General features: G+C 39.6%; 1 protein-coding gene across 8 annotated transcripts in view; it reads right to left on the minus strand.

Moving 5' to 3' along the window:
* FMNL2 (formin like 2) overlaps nt 1–17,469 on the minus strand; it is a 192,957-nt gene that overhangs the window by 3,123 nt on the left and 172,365 nt on the right. For 2 of the 8 annotated variants that reach the window (XM_087949992.1, XM_087949988.1), the window contains 10 exons: nt 16,980–17,179; nt 15,849–16,083; nt 14,791–14,859; nt 14,602–14,682; nt 12,897–13,026; nt 11,331–11,494; nt 9,923–10,024; nt 8,661–8,759; nt 6,083–6,206; nt 2,583–2,629 (listed from right to left, as the gene is read on the minus strand). In XM_087949992.1, the coding sequence (XP_087806118.1) occupies nt 2,583–2,629; nt 6,083–6,206; nt 8,661–8,759; nt 9,923–10,024; nt 11,331–11,494; nt 12,897–13,026; nt 14,602–14,682; nt 14,791–14,859; nt 15,849–16,083; nt 16,980–17,179 (1,251 nt within the window). Of the gene's footprint in view, nt 1–2,535; nt 2,630–4,472; nt 4,607–6,082; nt 6,207–8,660; nt 8,760–9,922; nt 10,025–11,330; nt 11,495–12,896; nt 13,027–14,601; nt 14,683–14,790; nt 14,860–15,848; nt 16,084–16,979; nt 17,180–17,469 lie in introns of all 8 variants that reach the window. The other 6 variants (XM_087949990.1, XM_087949985.1, XM_087949991.1 and 3 more) reach the window with 3 other exon arrangements.

Consider the following 17,469-nt stretch of genomic DNA (forward strand, 5'->3'; position numbering starts at 1 on the left):
TCCCCTCTCCTTCCCTCCTTGCTTCTCCTTCCTAAATATCTCCACAGGTTGAAGGCTTTTGTCAACTCTTTCCTGGCAGAGTAGATCACCCTCTAGAAGAAAGGTCTTCCATCACAGGAATCAGCCATGGAACGTCAATCCAAATCTTCACTAATGATCTCCCCTCAGGAAGAAGGAAGAAAAGGGCAGCTGTTCCCACAATCCCAAAAGGGAGAGGAGAAAGGGAAGATGGCTAGTGGGGACAGCTGTGACTCAGTGTTAAACCTCCCCTGAAATCTGGGATTCTGATGATTTCTTCCAAAATTCCTCCTCCTCCTCTCCCTCCTGCTCCCATTTTCTGTTTCTCAAGGGAGGGAATTTCCCATGCTGTTCAGTCTAAAGCTATATAGAGATACCACAACAGAAACAAAAGTGAAAAACAGGCACCACTCTTTCTCTTTCTACACCTTGTCCCAAAGATCCTTTCATCCATACGTCCTATCTTCCCAAGCTACATCAAATTTCCCAGCTAATTTGGCTCTGCCATTCCCAATTCTAACAGGTGAACAAGAGAAGCAAAGCAATCAATGAAAATAAGAATCAGGGGCTAATAAAGGCTCTTGTTGCTTCCTGACAGTATTATTAAGAGCAAAACGGGTAATCTAGAAGCTGATAAAAGTGATGGTTTGCCATTTTTATTTCCTCCCTATGCCCCAAGGGATCCAGAGTGAACCCTCTGCTGAAAAAGGACGTTTGGTTGAATTCAAATGACTTGCTCAGGTTAAGGAAGAAGAGTGGGGAATTCAGTAGAGGGCCCTCAAGCCATACTGGGACATTCCTAGTAACTTCATGATGTCACTTGGCAGTTTTAGTGGCAACTTATAACCTGCCACTACCTTCAGCCAGGATGTCTTCTGACCTCTCAGTCTAGCCTACAGCCCTGTTCTTCCTGGTGGACTTTGAGCTAACCAGTCCAGGCCCTGCTTAATTTCTGATGTCTGGAAGATATTGTCACCTGCTGAAATGTGACCTAATATGATTAGTAACCCCAAAGTCAAGGTCTTCTTAAGACCATTCACAACTGAAGCAAACCAAGCAGGTAGTGAAGGATGGAGCACATCCTTCCTTTTATTTTTGACCAACAAGATTTCCTCATAATTTTTTCTACACACATAAGAACTTCGCCTGCATATATAAAAGCCTGTTCTCTGGTATCTGCACTGCTGGATTCTTAAGTCCAAGATGGAGGAGATGCATTTCAGGACGCATTTGAGAAGAAGAAGAAAACATTCTTTTCTACAGAACGTTAACGTTGGACTTTTTTTCACTAAGCTGCCTTTCCTACCCTTCACCCTTAGAAATCTGCTTTCATCTATTTTGCTCAGCTCTTGAAAGCCCCTACTGTCACTGAACCTACAAACTGAAACAGCAAGAATGTAATAATGCCTCAGTCTTGGACAAAGGGGTTCAGAAGGAGCAGCCAAGTTCTGTGGGAGAGGCATTCAACTGGTGACAATCACAAAATCTCCCCAAAGTTTACATGGGCTACCAACTTCCCTAAGAAAAAGATAAATGGTTTTATTGCCAGGAAGCAGGTCCAGACTATTTTACTAGCTGGCCCAAGTAGAAGAGGATCACTAATCAACAAATCTGCAGGCAAATCTTTGTCCCTAAAATATTTCACACTTTTCTTTATTGCACAATAGCATTCTCTCTGACCTTGGTGGTCGTGCATGTTAAAAACAGCCACAACCTGATCTGCAAATATGTTAAAGGGGCAGATGCTTCCCCACCCACCCCCGCCCACTTAATGCTTATCCCAGAAAGTTCATGAGTTCAACCTCTATACATTGGGATTCCCTTGGAGAGGGGTGGGCATTTGAGGCATGCAGTTCCTGCTCCCCCTTGTGCTGGTCCCAATACCTTCTTGAGTTCACAAACATCCATAGAGCTTCAGATCAGGTTATGGGGGAGGGGGGGAGAGGAAGTTACTTTGGAGGCATTTAAGCCGTCTTGAAAAGTCTTTCACCCACTTTGGTGTCATCACGTCACAACTATCCCCAAGGAGGTACCAAAAGTGCTTTTTCAAGAGGCAACTGGACTTTCTGGTTTTATTTTGAAGACGTTTCACTTCTCATCCAAGAAGCTTCTTCAGCTCTGAAGAAGCATTTTGCCCATTGGAGCATTTTGTAAAGCAAGAGTTCTGCTATTTAAAAAAAGTGGCCCACCTCTATAAGTGTAACTCGGCTGCTGGGATCTGGGAGAAAGTTGGCTGCCATCTTTTAGGCCCCTCTTCCCTCCCTCTGCCCCTGATATAGGTCGAGACATAAAGCCCAGGCAAAGCACCCCTCTTTTCGAAAGCAAGGCAGAAAGGCGTCCACAAGTGAAGAAACCCCACCTACGACACAGACAAATGGCAGAAGAGCCTAAATGGCCCAGCAACGTTCCTAGGCCTTAATTGGACACAGCTCTTTTCTTTTCCTAGGATCTATATCTTGCAGCAATTTTGTGTGGCATTCAGAGAGAGGAGGAAGCTAAATAAAAAGTGATGCTTGCCAGCTCTGTGTATCCTCCACCACCGATGCGCTAGAAGAAATCCTTACCCTCGAGTGAACATTTGGAAATTTAGTGATATTATTCTTCTTTAAGGCTAAACAAGAAGGGGAAAAAAAAACACAGAATGAAGGTTAAGTTTAAAATGGGATGGAACATGAAGAGCAACTCAACTCAGTGCCCCCAAAACAAAGCAAAACAAAACCAAAAAACCACACCTTATTTTAAAGGTTCAGCATGTTAGCAAAAAAAAAAAAAGCAAGAATGAGTGAAGCCAAAAAGTAAAGAAGATTAAACAGAGAAAAATACAGGCCACCCTAACCATTAGCTAATTAAACTCCAAGCTGCTTTGAACACTGGCTCCAGAACGACCAGGCAACATTTTCATTGGAAAGAGCAAGCAGGATTTGGACTGATAACATCACCTTCTTTTATACCTTCTGACATTTATATCAAGGGCAACAACATTAACAGATTCATTCAACTTCCACTTTATAACAGTTAACGTCAAAAGATTTCAGTGCGTCCAGTTCCATGGCAATCGGCTTGGGATATTTGTTATCCAGAGACAATTTGAGATATGTTGTCACCAGCTTTGCCTTTTCAAGCAGAATGGCCTTTGACTTTCTCCTCCACCATTCTTAATCCTTGGAGAGCTAGCCTGAGATTGGTTTAACGTTCATGTATAGATCTTCTTACTTCTTAGCTCAAAACTCAAGGCCGCTTGCAACTGGGGGGTTAACCTGGTTCCTGATGTTGATTTTAAAGGTTGATTTGAAATCTCCCCAGTTATCAAACCCAAAACAGCTACTGTGTTTTCTTGAAGATAGTATTCCTATTGTAGGCCTACGGAGGTTACATTGGCATGGAACTGAATCTAGCACAGCTATGGATCTGACATGATAAAAATGGAGGGAGGGAAAAGGTTTTGACATGCAAACACCAACATGCAAGCAGTGAGTTGAATGACAAATATGAAAAAAAAAATTGTTTTTGCAGATCACAAACCAAGTTTCCCCCTCCCAAAATTTAACTTTTCTTTAGAGGTGCACAGCATTTGTCTCCAAAGGGGGCTACATTGATTCTGATCCAGCGTGGGCATCTTGCGGTAACTAACCTTTCTTGAGCTCCCAAGAAAGCCATCAAGAGTTAGGAAAATACTGAGAAACAGGTGCCCCATGAACAAGCCCTTAACTTCCTATTTTCCTGGCCCTTAGAGCAGGTGCCATGTGAGCTCCAGAAAAGACACATTGAGGGAACTTCTACTAGATCTGAAGCATCTCCGCCCACTTCGGATCCAAATACTGCACACTTCTAATTTCTCATTACAAACATAGCTTCTTTCCAGATAAAGGCTTAATACGAAGACTTACGCAACAGTGATTAATCTGCTAAGATCAAAAAGAACCCAAAGTAGAAGAGTATACAAAAAAAACCAAATGGAATCGTCTGTCATGATTATCGCTACACCCCTCAACAGTGGCCTGTAAATTGAGTGGAGTTGCTGGAAGCACAGCTGTTGCTGGTCTTAAGGACATTCACTGATTTCCCATCTTGGCTGTTCTGTGGCAGTTATAACTAGACCAGGAGTGTCCAACTCTGGCAACTTTCAAGCTTGTGTATTTCCAACTCCTAGAATTCCCCAACCAGCCATGCCGGGGAATTCTGGGAGCTGAAGTCCACAAGTCTTAAAGTTGCCAACATTGGATACCCCTGATCTAGACCCTGAAATGGATGGGGTGGAACAAGCTTTCACGTGGTGGGTGGAAGGGAGCAAACCGTTACTGGCAGACAGGAACGTGCAAGGAGATGATGGTCAAGGAGAGGATCGTGTGAAACGTGATTCCACAAGGGATGCCAGACATCACAAAACCCCATTCAACACCTCCTCCTCCCCCCCATTGCCATAACGTGGAGAAATGTCAAAAACCTACAGCAACCTTTTATTTTTTAAAGAGGATCAGCTGTGAAAGGGGAATAGTTTAGTAATGGAATTCCTCTGTGAGAACAGGTTCGCAGAAAAACCGAGAGCCACGCTTGGCCGTTCGGGCAGTAAAGGGCACCGTCTTCAGCACTGCATGAAAATAACAGCCAGACAAGACACAAGACAGTAAGAAGCAAAGATCTCTTGCATTAGTACATAGTTAGTGTTTTATTAAAGGCACCCTGCAGCAGACGATCTCTTGATTAACCACAATAAGGGTTGTGTAGCTGGGTTATTGTCAGAACGCTTTTCCCGGCAGCCCCGGGATTTTTATATGCTGCTTCGTCTCAGTACAACTTCCCTTTGCAGGTTGATGTTCCCTCTCCCTGCTCACCATAAATTGGGCTGAATCAAGGGAATTCCCAGGGCACATTTTCACGTTTAAAGCCAGTTTGACTTTACAGAGCCCCCCTGGGAAGTTCTTGCCATTCTAGTGAAGTCTTTGCAGAACAGGGTGTTTAGCCTCTGTATGCCTAGATGTCTTTACTTATTATTGTGTGGCTATAGTAATAAATATTTCTTGGGCTTTCCTTTACTCATAAAGCGTAGTGCCAAATACAAACATTCAGAAAAAGTGGCTGAATTACTGCCAATGTAAAGAAAGAAAGAAAAAAGATAATCTGAAGATATAAAAAGCTTCATCCATTCTGCTGGGACAATAGAAAGCAGGCAAATCAAACTGCAGCAATGGGGCCTGTTTCAGGAATCTTATGTTGTCTGTCCAAGCTGTCTTTGTCTTATTGGTTACAAATTACATCCAGCCATTGGATCCCTATTGGGTTCAGTTATGAACTGCAAATAGGAGGGTGCGTAACGTTTGTTGCAAGAAGAATACGCGATTCCAAAGTTTCGTGCAATTCAGCGTTTCGAATGAAACCATGCCCTCCGTTACTCCTTTACAGATAGTTCTCACTAACTATCACGTTTAAAAAAGTTAAGAGGGTGTTAAAAAAAAAAAGCAGCCGGGTGACCAATCCTTACGTTTGTAGTCACATGATTGCCATGTCTGTGCTTTGCAGGTGGCTTGCGACAAGCCGAGTTAACAGAGAAGTTAACGGAAGTAAAATCGTAAATCATGGTTACATGATGTTTTGCTTAGCAATAAAGTCGCCAGTGCTAATGGTTCATCGTTAAGCGAGAACTACCTGTAATGTTGTGGCTATTAATGTTAGGAGCATTTTTACAGTAAGGTGGCCTTTTTAGGACAAAGTTAAAACACGAACGAATTCGCAAACAAATGAAACCCATTCCAAGTTTTCTCTAGCATGCCTCTGATGAACTAAAACATACAGCAAGACTGTTCGATCTATGGCTTTAGTTATGACAATGTGAATAAATACACAATGATGTATCAGTTGAGACTGCTGCCATTAAACAGGCCTAAAAGCCTGAAATTTGGCCAACTTAATTTAATGGTTCATCAGTTAATGTTCCTACTTGTTACTGTTTACAAAGCCCTAACCAAGCAATTAGAAGAGAACATTAGAATAGTGTGTGTGTGTGTGTGTGTGTGTGTGTGTGTGTGTGAAACAGGCTCTTTGGAGTATGAGGGGGAGGGGGCTTTACCTGTGATGATATCTTCAATAGCGCCATCTTTTCCTTCATAAACATGCCTGTTGTCCTTGATCTGTCGTCGTCTTAGCTCTGCAATTAGCTCTTGTTGCTGTCGCTTAGTTTTATGAGATGGAGACTGGAAGAGAGTAACACAGGGTTGCAAAGTCAAATAATGATCAGCGTGTGCAAAGAGGCAGTAGCGCCCCTTCTCTACTAGTAGAAACACAATTGGATTGGAAAGTAATACAGATAGTCCCCGACTTATGACCACAATGGAGCACAACATTTCCATTGCTAAGGCGAGTGAAATTTGCCCCATTTTACGACCTTTCTTGCCACAGGTGTTAAGTGAATCACTGCAGTTGTTAAGTTAATAACACGGTTGAGTGAAACCTGGCTTCCCCAGGGACATTACTGGTCAGAAGATTGGAAAAGGTGATCATGGGACCCCGGGACACCGCAGAGGCGGTATTCAGCAGGTTCTGACCAGTTCTGGAGAACTGGTAGAGGAAATTTTGAGTAGTTCGGAGAACCGGCATATCCCACCTCTGGCTGGCCCCGCCCCCATCTATTCTCTGCCTCCCAAGTCCCAGCTGATTGGTTGGGTTTCTTTTGTTGCCCTGCACAGGAGAACAGAGCTGGAAAGGGTGGGGAATGGGGATTTTGCAGTATCTCCATTCCCCCTGGAGTGGGGAGGGAATGGAGATTTTACAGTATCCTTCCCCTGCCATGCCCACCAAGCCATGCCCACCAAGCCACACCACGCCTACACAACTGGTAGTAAAAAAATTTGAATACCAACACTGCTGCAACCGTCATAAATTCATGCCAGTTGCCAAGCGTCAAAATTTTGCTCATGTGACCCCGGAGATGCTGCCAACAGCCGTACGCAGTGGTGGATTAAGGCTCACTGGTGCCCTAAGCAATGACAAATCTTGGTGCCCCCAAGATTTACATACTCCACAAACGAAGCCATATTCTCAACTTTGTGGTGCCCCCTTTGGGCCTGGTATCCTAAGCACGTGCTTAGTCTGCTTAATGGTTAATACAGCACTGGCTGTACGTATAAAAAATGGTCATAAGTCACTTTTTTCAGTGTCATTGTAACTTTGAATGGACACTAAATGAGGACTACCTTTATTGGAAGCTGTTCTACACCATAGAAGCTCATCTGGATGGGCATGATCTACTCCAGTGATAAGCTACTTGATGTCTTCCTGATACTTCAGATTTAAATTTGCCCCAACCAACATGAGCAATGACAAAGCGTTGATCGGCACTGAATGGCCATGGGGGGATTGCTACCCAAAGTCTTTCCCAGGACCTCAAAAGGCAGATATTGAATCTTGGATACTCGGCATGCAAAGCATGTATTTCTCCCAATTGTGGGCATTTTTTTTTTTTTTAGAATCTTCAGCCTGATCTGTAACTTAATATTCTGCTTTAGTAAACTCCTACAAAGTATTTCCTAAGCCTGCCACCCAATTTCTACATTACTTGGAAGCAAACAAAATAACAAATATGAGTTGATCCTGGAAAATGAAATACCATTGTTCAAAAATGCCATAAAGCCAATGATTTCAACAAGGCAAAAAAAAAAAAAAAAAAAAGATTTCTGGTCATTTTATGATTAATGCATGCACGTGCGTGCACACATACACACACACACACGAACGCTTGTAATTATATAGTTCATAATGTTTTTTAATCCCATAAACAAACCGGAAAGCAATCTTGCCACACTTCCAAATGCTTTTATGCATTAAGGTGGTTCTTCTCTACTCTCTCTATAGTATATATAACATACTGTATAGAGATAACTCTATATAAGCACTATATAAGTGCTATAGAGATAAATTATATTTATACATCATTCAAAAGAGACCATTAAAAAGTAGTCAGCATCCAACTAAGCAAGAGTTAATTCCAGACAAACAGTCAAGAAGAAAACAATACTCTAATAAGCAGGAAATCCACCCTGCTACTGAAACTGGCAGGACAAGCTACTGCACAAAAACTGGGAGCAAACCCCACACTCACTTGCACTGATGATGTTACCGCGTTGGATAATGAAATGGAAGGAGTAAACAGAATAGAATAGGATAGGAATGTGAAACTCTTGTAAATTCCATAAAAGCTTCTTGAATGTTGGTTACAATATTTTGGGAGGAGTGGAGCAGGGGACTTTGGGTACAGAATAACCCAAACTTCCCAAAATTCTGACTTACCATGAACAAGACTTATAGCACATGTAAATTAAACTGGGATCTCTGGTTTCTTTCAAACAAGCCCAAAGTTGAAAGCTAAGAAAAAACCATGGCTTTAGACCTAAGAACAGACATCAGAGTTCCTGGTTCGTACATCGTAACAAATCATAGACAGACTTTCTATTTTTAAGTAGCAATAATAAGTTTCCAAATAATAAAATGCTTCTACTAGCAAGAAGAACCTAGCAGGAACAATAAACAAGGTCCATCTAAGATTATTACAGAACTTGGGGATTCTGGTTTATTGTAATGTGCAAGTGTTCTCAGGGATTGCGACTTTAACAATACCATCAACAATTGTCAAATGCTTGCTTGTTTGTTACCTTTTGGTCTTGTTGTTCCAGCAATGCTTCCTGCTCCAGCAGTTTTTCCATTAATGCCTGTTCTTGCTTTTTTCTCAGTTCATTCTCCTCTTCTGCTTGCTGTTAAGAGAAACAAATGTACACTGGTAAGAGCTACTGAAATTTCAAATATACAAGAGACTGATTCATTAAGCAAAAGACATATCTATTAATACAAATTTAATTCAGACATGCTGCTGATCCAATGAGACAGAATTTATAGCATTATCTATAAACTCTTTTAAAAGCCCTTAAACCTAATTGATTATTTGCATGAAATCTCAAACCAGGTCCCATAAGTGCTGAATGCAGAGGAAAGCACGTGCCATAGAGATGACAGAGGTTCTTCTTTTGGTTCTTCTTCTTTATAGGCAAGGATCCCTGACTATTCAGGTTCTTCACTGGCTCCATCTTTGTATGTTCAAATTGGCAGCTCCTTTCAACTTCCCAATACAGAAAGGCTGCACATTTGCACATACTGTAAGCAAGTATACATTAAGGTAGACCACAGATCGTGAAGACAAAAGGAACAGCACGTATGCTACAATTCTACAGGAGTTTCCCCCAACCAAGACCCAAATCGGGGAAATCAATAGTTTGGGGGTGACTACAGAATCATCCACAAATGAATAAAAAGAAGGATCATACTGGTCTTACTGCTTCCATATGATTGCTGCTAACTATCTCGGCTAACCAAATGCTTCTGAAAACTGGAAGCTAAAAGATAGAACAAATGAAAGAGCACTGAACTCATTACTAGATTCACTGTGACTAGTGCAACAGTCTTGAGAATTCATAAAATTGCCACTTTCAGCATAGTGCCTTTAGACTATTTGATTACAAGTATCTAGATCTCTAGTGTCAAACTTGCGTCGTATCATGACTTTTTTCCCCTTCACTAGATTGGGCATGGCCATGGCCAGCACGTGATGCATCTGGTCCGCGGGCCGCAAGTTTGACAGCCCTGCTCTGCTCTGGACAATTGGACATTGTGGGATAGGTGGTCAAAAAGTTATCAAGCGGCTTCTAGACCAGAGCTGTATTTATTTCAAACTCCCTATGGAATAAATTCCTTACTGAAGGAATATAGAAACAAATGTACTCATTTCTGTTCTAGTCACTGTGTTTTCAAAATAGGCCCCCTATCCATTTTTTAAGCCTGCTTCACGCAAAGAAATTTCAGAACCAGAAGCTGAGGATGTATTCAGATTATAATATGATCAGGGCTGGTGGCTTTGGTTTACCTTGTAAGCCTTCACAAATCGTACAAAGACTGGGAAGAAGACTGATGGAGGAGTTGTCTTGGGATTTTCTCCAAAATATTTCACAGCATCATCAAAGGCATCCTGTAAGAGAGGAACTTTTATTTTTTTCCCCACTGAAGCAACTATTTTTGTCTTTTGCACTAAAATGGCAATTCATTATGGCATATGTATCTCATTTTGTTACAATAAAGTACAGCTTCATACAATGCAATTACTACTGACAGGAGAACAAAGACAAATGTTTTTACGCATTTCTAATAGAAAATTGTATCCTTCCAGGTAGCGTATATAATCTTTTACACAACCTCTCTATCCTTTGAGATATTCCCTCTGCTATCACTACCAAACAAGAGCAGTCCTGTGAAGTTACAGCCTGTTTCAGGAAATAGCAATTCTCCTTTGGAAATTTTTAAATCAGGACTTAACAATTATCCATCAGGGATGTTGTAATGGAGCAGAGAGAATTGGATTAGATTTACAAAGGACTTTCTAACTCTATGAATCTACTTGTTACAGTTGGCTGCTTTTTCTATTATTACTTGATCTCCATGCCTTAGAGAATCATTGTAGCATGATGTGACTTTCATCAAGAGATGCATTTTCAATTGGCATACATTACTATTGCTTACATGTAGGATTTCAATCTACATCTAAAGTTCTTTTGCTCAGTAGGAAGCATCCCAGTTATTGCTACCTTGCTTTCTTCTAGGACAGAAGTCTTCAAACTGGACAGCTTTAAGACTTCAACTCCCAGAATTCCTCCTCCAGTCATGTTAGCTCAAGAATTCTGGGGGTTGAAGTCCACAAGTCTTAAACTTGCCAAGTTTGAAAACCCTTCCTCTATGACAATCTTTTCGGCTTTGCCGACCAGCGGTGGTGGTAGTGGGGTGTTCCACGTGTGCAGCTTCATTTGCATGAGCGGATACACACACTCACCTACTATTTCCGCAGTCCGGTTCTGAAAGGCTCAAGGCCCGATAGTGGGCTGCAACCGGGCGGTTGGGGATCCCTGCTCTAAGAGGTGCCACATTTCAAATATTTCCTTTCAAGTTCTGAGGAATGAAGGGAAACCTACAGTTTACTCTGATCCACTGTTCTCTCCTCCAGACCCTCATATAACCTGGTAATACTTAACCTCATATAACCTGATAATAATATTAGGTTTAGGCTGAGTCAGAAAGACTAGTCCACAGTTACCTCATAAGAGGGAACTTCAACCAAGGTCTTTGTCAGGCACTATAATTACTATGTCACACTTGCACTTAGAAAATGACTTGAGTTTCTGTCTTCACTGAAGAGATAATTGTCAGATTCAAAAGGTGAAAGATTCCTTTGCTCTCAGATCTGGATAGCTAAATCTGAACAAGAGACAAAGTCTGTGGAATACCTGGGCTATTTTTGCATCATCCTGCAACTTCTTCAGTTTCCCTTCGTTGTTCTGGATGAATTCCTTCAGCATTGTATTGTGATCGTGCATAGTATACTCTCGCTTTGTTAAGTCCAGACCTCTTTGGAGTTCCTTTACATCTAGTAGGACATTTTCAAGGGATACTAGAAGAGAAGAAAAATACAATAAGGTTACATTAGAGAGCACATGTCTCTAATTCAGATAGCATCTAAAATCCAGTAAGGAATGTTATACAGTAAGGCATGAAAATTTACCTGCTTAAGATAAGTATGTTTCATAAGAGATGTACCTTAAATATAACTTATACTATAACATTATCATTACCGCACTGAAATAATGAAAGATCAACTGCATTCAAAATATTATATATGTTACAAACAGAAAATCACAAGAACCAAAGAGGCAGTGGACAAAAAATGTGCCAAATGACATAAAAACAGAAATAACTTATAAGAAGTGTATTTCTGGGACTCTGTACCAGCAGTGTGCTACTTTTCATCAATTTCTGCACAAGTTAAACTTTTTGGGTCCAAGCATTGTGACAGCAAATATTTTCACCTAGCATTGATGAAATAAGCTCTTATGGGGCACAGTTTTTCTGGAATATATAGCTGGGTATTGGAGTGGCATACATTCAGAATTATGAAAAAGCAGAGCCAATTTACCAGGAAAAGCATTGGCAAATCAGGAATGTATAAATCTCATTAATCTGCATTGGCTTTTGGAACTGCAGTGCAAGGGCCATATAATAAGTTTTAAAGAGTGGATGAGAATTTAAATATTTGATAGGAAGATACAATGTTCTATTTCTTATAAATGACATTATTAGGGATCCTTGGTGATTTCTGGAGCTTGGCTGTTTTCTTGCAAACATTTCATGACCAAGTTATCTAGCGCTCATGATGTTACCCAGCTTGGGTAATGAAACATCTCCAAGAAAACAACCAAGCTCAGAGAACATCAAGAACCCCTCATTTTAACCCTGGGTTACAAATATTCTCCTTTATTGGAACAACATTACTTTTAATGATTAATTTCTGACAGAACTATTACATTTTAATATACACAGGCATCTCAATTGATTTCCAGATTTAAAAAAAATTGGATGAACATGTATAAAAGGCATCCAAGAGCAATTATTCTGTTATACGTATACTGGGCTACAATATCCACTCTCATGTAGGCAAACCAGGATGACACAAGAGAGACCAGGAGGGAGGATTACTTGCTGGTAGACACAGAGTCTGGTGGATGCGGAAGGTTGCACCTGTTGAATATGCACCAATGTTATAAAGAAATAGGTCTTGCAATGAAACTAAGAAGGTGGTCTGATTGCTAAGAACAGAAGGAATCAGATTTAAAATCAGGATGACTTTGTGATCTCCCATGCTCAAACCTTCTTAAGTGTCCATCTGCCTGTTACAAACTTGTGTAGCTCCCAAGCTAATTAATAGCTTCACCAGGGGCTCCCTTCTCACGAGTTATCATTGCATTAAGACAGGCATACATTTTCCACACTTAATAAGTAACAAATGGCCATCTTACCTGCAGCAGCTTTCTCTACATAGTGAAGTTCATTGTAAAAAAGGCAAACCTGCTGGTATTTCTCCTTTACAACATTGGATATATAGTGCAATAGAGTTTGTTTTCTGTCTGTTGATTTTGTATCTAACAACTGCAAATAAAGCAGAAAGAGACATGTTAGGAATACAATAATCATAAAATTCTAAGATAAAATCACAGATTTCTGGGAAAGAAAATTCTCCACCTTGTCTTCTCTCCAGCAGCAAATTATCACTTTTTTTCAAAAACCACTCCAAGAGGATCAGGGAAGTGAGGACTTTCCTGACAACTACAGAGTCCAGCCAGAATGATGATATGTGAGAACCTTCCTTCCATGAACATAGCTATTTAAAAACCAAGCCTGATTGGAAGTAAATTACTCCTCTTGCTGATTCTTCTGTACTCCATCCTACAACTGCCTTTGTAACTTATTGGAAGTTTTTCTCTTCTATGAGAGATCTTCAAATACCTTAACGTATTGTTCAAGTCACAGTCTACCTGTTTTAGGTAAAACAGAATACTAAGGAAAACAGCCTCTGACAACTTTTTATAGAATTTATAGAATTCTTTATTGGCCCAGTGTGATTGGACACACAAGCAACGTGTCTCTGGTTCATAAGCTTTCAGTCTACATACAAGCAACATGTAATGAATCAGGATCATAATCATAAAATACAATCATCATAAACCATAAGATACAAACTCGGTGATAATCATAGGATACTAAATAAGCAAACAACATAAATCATAATAGGATTATTAAAGAAAGGCAATCAACATAAATCATGAAATACAAAAAACAAGGTTGTAGTTATAAGAAGCTAAGGAAATAGGTAATAGGAAAGATGAAAAGATGAGAAGGATAACAGGTAAGACAGCCCTACTAGATGATTCGACATCTTAGGGCATATACAGTATTGTGGGAATTAGTCGTTTAGCAGAATGATAGCATTGGGGCCGGGAGGGTGGGGATGACTGACTTTGTGTTGGTTGTTTTGGTGTGTAATGCCCTATAGCATCACCATGAGGGAATTAAATAATCAATTAATCAGTTGAAATACTGTCCAACTAAATGTGTTATATTAGAAATATTTTCAAAACAAGAAATTGAGTTTAAATGAAAGCCAGCATGCAGAAGAATTAACCAAAAATTAGCTTGTTGGGGTCTGTCCGCTTTTATTATAACCATCACTCAAATTTCTTAGAAATTAAAATTAGAACAAATACAAAGAAAGAGTATAATGAACAAGGAGTACCAAAGATACAAAGATATTCTGCTTATTTTTGGTTCTCTTTTAATGAATAGCCCAACCAACCTGATAGGAATGATTTGCTTATTAGTCATATTCTTCTTAGAACATGGTTATTTTTCGGTTTTAATTTTAAAAAAATTGTAACATGTCCAGAAGATGAAGTTAATTTTTTAAATTCAACCATTCCTTTTTACAGAATTTTTAATACTGAAAAATATATCCAACCTCCATATCAGGCACATTTACTTGTATGTAAATGACTTTAGTTTCTGATGGCTTTTAGACAAATGTCAGTTTTCTAATGGCTTTTAGACATTCCTGATGGTTTTTAGACAAATGTCAGTTTTCCCTTCCTATGAGGGAGCTGGGTGAAGCTGGACGAAGCTGGATGAACGAATGGGAATGTTTGTAGATAAGTAAAGGCCCCTACTTACCAGATCTAAACTTTGAAGTTTAAACCCATAGACAGCTCCTCGTTTACTGCTATTCATATAATTGCCCAGAGCCAAGATTATCTATAGGTATCATAAGAGAGGGAAAAAATTAATTTCAGCTAAAGTTGAAATTTGCTACTTGATATGAAACACATAAGGCTCAAAAGACAGCAGCAAAATTAGACTTACCTCTAGGATTTTTTTGAGTTTCTGAGAAGACTTTATGGAGACAGATGCTGCAATGATCGCATGTAATTGCTAAAGGCAAAAACAGGAAATAGGGTGAACATCCTTGAAAACTCAGCAAGTGCAAATTAAAATAGAACACTTGGAGATTTCTGCAAGAGGGAATGAATTTCAAGTAAACCACTTTTCAAGGTAGAGTTAAGCAATATATTAAAGATCCCTTATGTTTCGTTTCTTCTTCCTTATGTTTCTTCTTGTCCATTCTTGTTCCAACTTTCAAGACTCTAGCAAGAAAGAAGGGGGCAGGAAACACACAATGCAAATGCTGCAGAACCTCTCACACAAGAAGCCATATCCAACCAAGCAACCATTAGTTAGGCGCAATCAAGTTGGACTGCATAGTAACTTCACTGAAAAATGCCTGCTGACTTGACATATTGCTAGTAATGATTGTAGCTTTTCCAAGCACAGTCTCTATAATCTTTTTCAAACCATGCTTTGAACCATCCATGCTTCTTGGATATTGTTTCGCCCCTTCTACTTCTCTAAAAATTTCTAGTTTTCCCACTTCATCATGTACACATATCACATGTCTCAGGATCTGACGTATCTGATGTAAGCAGTGATATCTAATGCAATTATCTCAACGCAGCTATATTTGTGACTAAGAGGCTAGAGATGAACAGGAAAGCAGGAAATAACATCAGACCATCTCCAATAAAATGTTTTCTAGACTACCTGCTCAAAAATGAATGCTAGCAAATATATGGGTAGTTCTTGTTTAGCAACTGCATCACACAGTGACTTTTCAGAGTTCTAATGGTTATTAAAAAATGAAATTATGTGATGAGTTCCTGCATTTGCAGGTCTATAAAGCCAAGGAAAGCTGAAATATGATTGTAAAATTGTAATGTTTCATTATGTGTCTGTTTCGCTTCATGATTCAAGTCCTGGATCCAATTGTGGTCACTAAATGAGGATTACCTATAAGCCTAACTCTGAGAATTAAGATGCAGTCCTTTCCCTTTGTAAAACAGAGCTCTTATCCACATCTCACTCACCGGTGTGAGCATCTGTATGCTTTCAGTAAAGTTGCCAACGAATGCCATGATGGTCATTTTCTGCATCAGCCTTTCTATTTTGCTGAACTGCATCATAAACCGATCCTCATCTGATAGATTCTCAAAGGGCTTCCTTTCCCGCTCGTAAAGCCGCAACACTTTCACTTCGTTTTCCGTTGGCAGGAATCTCATCAGACACTCAACAAAATCTACTGGCAGCGTCTTCAAATCAAATCTGACAATACAACACAAATGCAATACACTTCAGTTCTACAAAATGAACAACAGAAGTACATCTTTAAATATTTTGCCTGAGGTACAACATAACCACAGTTTTCATAAACTTTTCAAATTACTGAAGTTACTGTGGGTCCCCACATTTCCCAAATATTCCCCTTTGAAATATTTGTAAAACTTAAATGTGGTAAGCTGGACTATAGAAGTGTTTTCTGGAAAGAGATCTGGCTAAATTCCACATTCCTGGAAAGACTGCAAAGAAATTCAGGAAGCTAAGCTCATAAATGGCTCTTAAGATAAGCATTATGCTGAAGTAGGATTTGCAAGTGACATTCAGATACAATAATGGACCATTTAATCACTAATTGGTAGCCAGATGAACATTTGAAGATGCAACCTATGCAGAGTAATAATGAATCACATATGCACAATGCCATTCTACATTTGTTCAAGATACTTGGACTACATTCAAATAATATGCAAAGAACTACACTCTTTTCATTTCCCTAATAGCTACCATATTTCTTTCAAATTGGTATTTAACTTGCCACTAAGAATGGAAATTTTGCATGACAAGTATTATAGATGAATCCATACGATGTTCTTCGAAACAAAACAAAAAATACCAATTGAACATTAGAGCAAAACAGGTCAGTTTTCTTCTTGCTTTTGTGACATGTGTATATTGGCCCTCTGCAGCTTAACACGTAAGTGTATCCCAAGGAATTTAAGGAGCTGAATCCACAAACAGTATGTGCCGACTTGGAGCCTTAGTGTTAAAAAAAAACCCAAGCGAATATAAAACAAGCAAACCTTCTTGGATCTATTCTAGTTGCACAAACACTGCTTGGCAGTTCATATATTTAAAATTGTGTGCAAAATCTTTTCACTTACGCTTGAATAGCTTTACATATTTCATCGGCAGTCTTTCCAGCTTTTCTTAGGGTGATAGCAAGATTTTTAGCCCTATTTGCCTCCAGAAGCGTGACTTTGTTTGATCCTTTCTGAGTTATTTGCTTGCTTGAAGAAAGGTCGATGGCTGGCCCTTGGGCTTTTGTCTTGAATATTTCTTCAAATTCATCCACGTTTAAATCCTAAAAGAGACTTTTTTTAGAAAGGACAACCTGGGAAACAAAAATCTTATAGAATGCACCTGTAAAGAGCAAAAGGGGTCCAATTATGCTATCATCTGTACAACTCAAAGTAAAAACACCAAGACTCTCAATTCCTCTTCAAATACACTTATCACCTGTCGTGTGAATTTAGGTCACACTTCTGCAGGAAGTCACCACAGGAGAAAACAAAGATGACTTCTGAAGCGAAACAAAAACAAAAATGAAAGCTGGCTCCAAGTTTTCAGTTAGAAATAAACCTAACATTAACT

The sequence above is a fragment of the Notechis scutatus genome, chromosome 1, assembly GCF_049901735.1.
Source record: "Notechis scutatus isolate UNSWTSFEM ecotype Mainland chromosome 1, rNotScu1.2, whole genome shotgun sequence".
NCBI lineage: Eukaryota > Metazoa > Chordata > Lepidosauria > Squamata > Elapidae > Notechis > Notechis scutatus.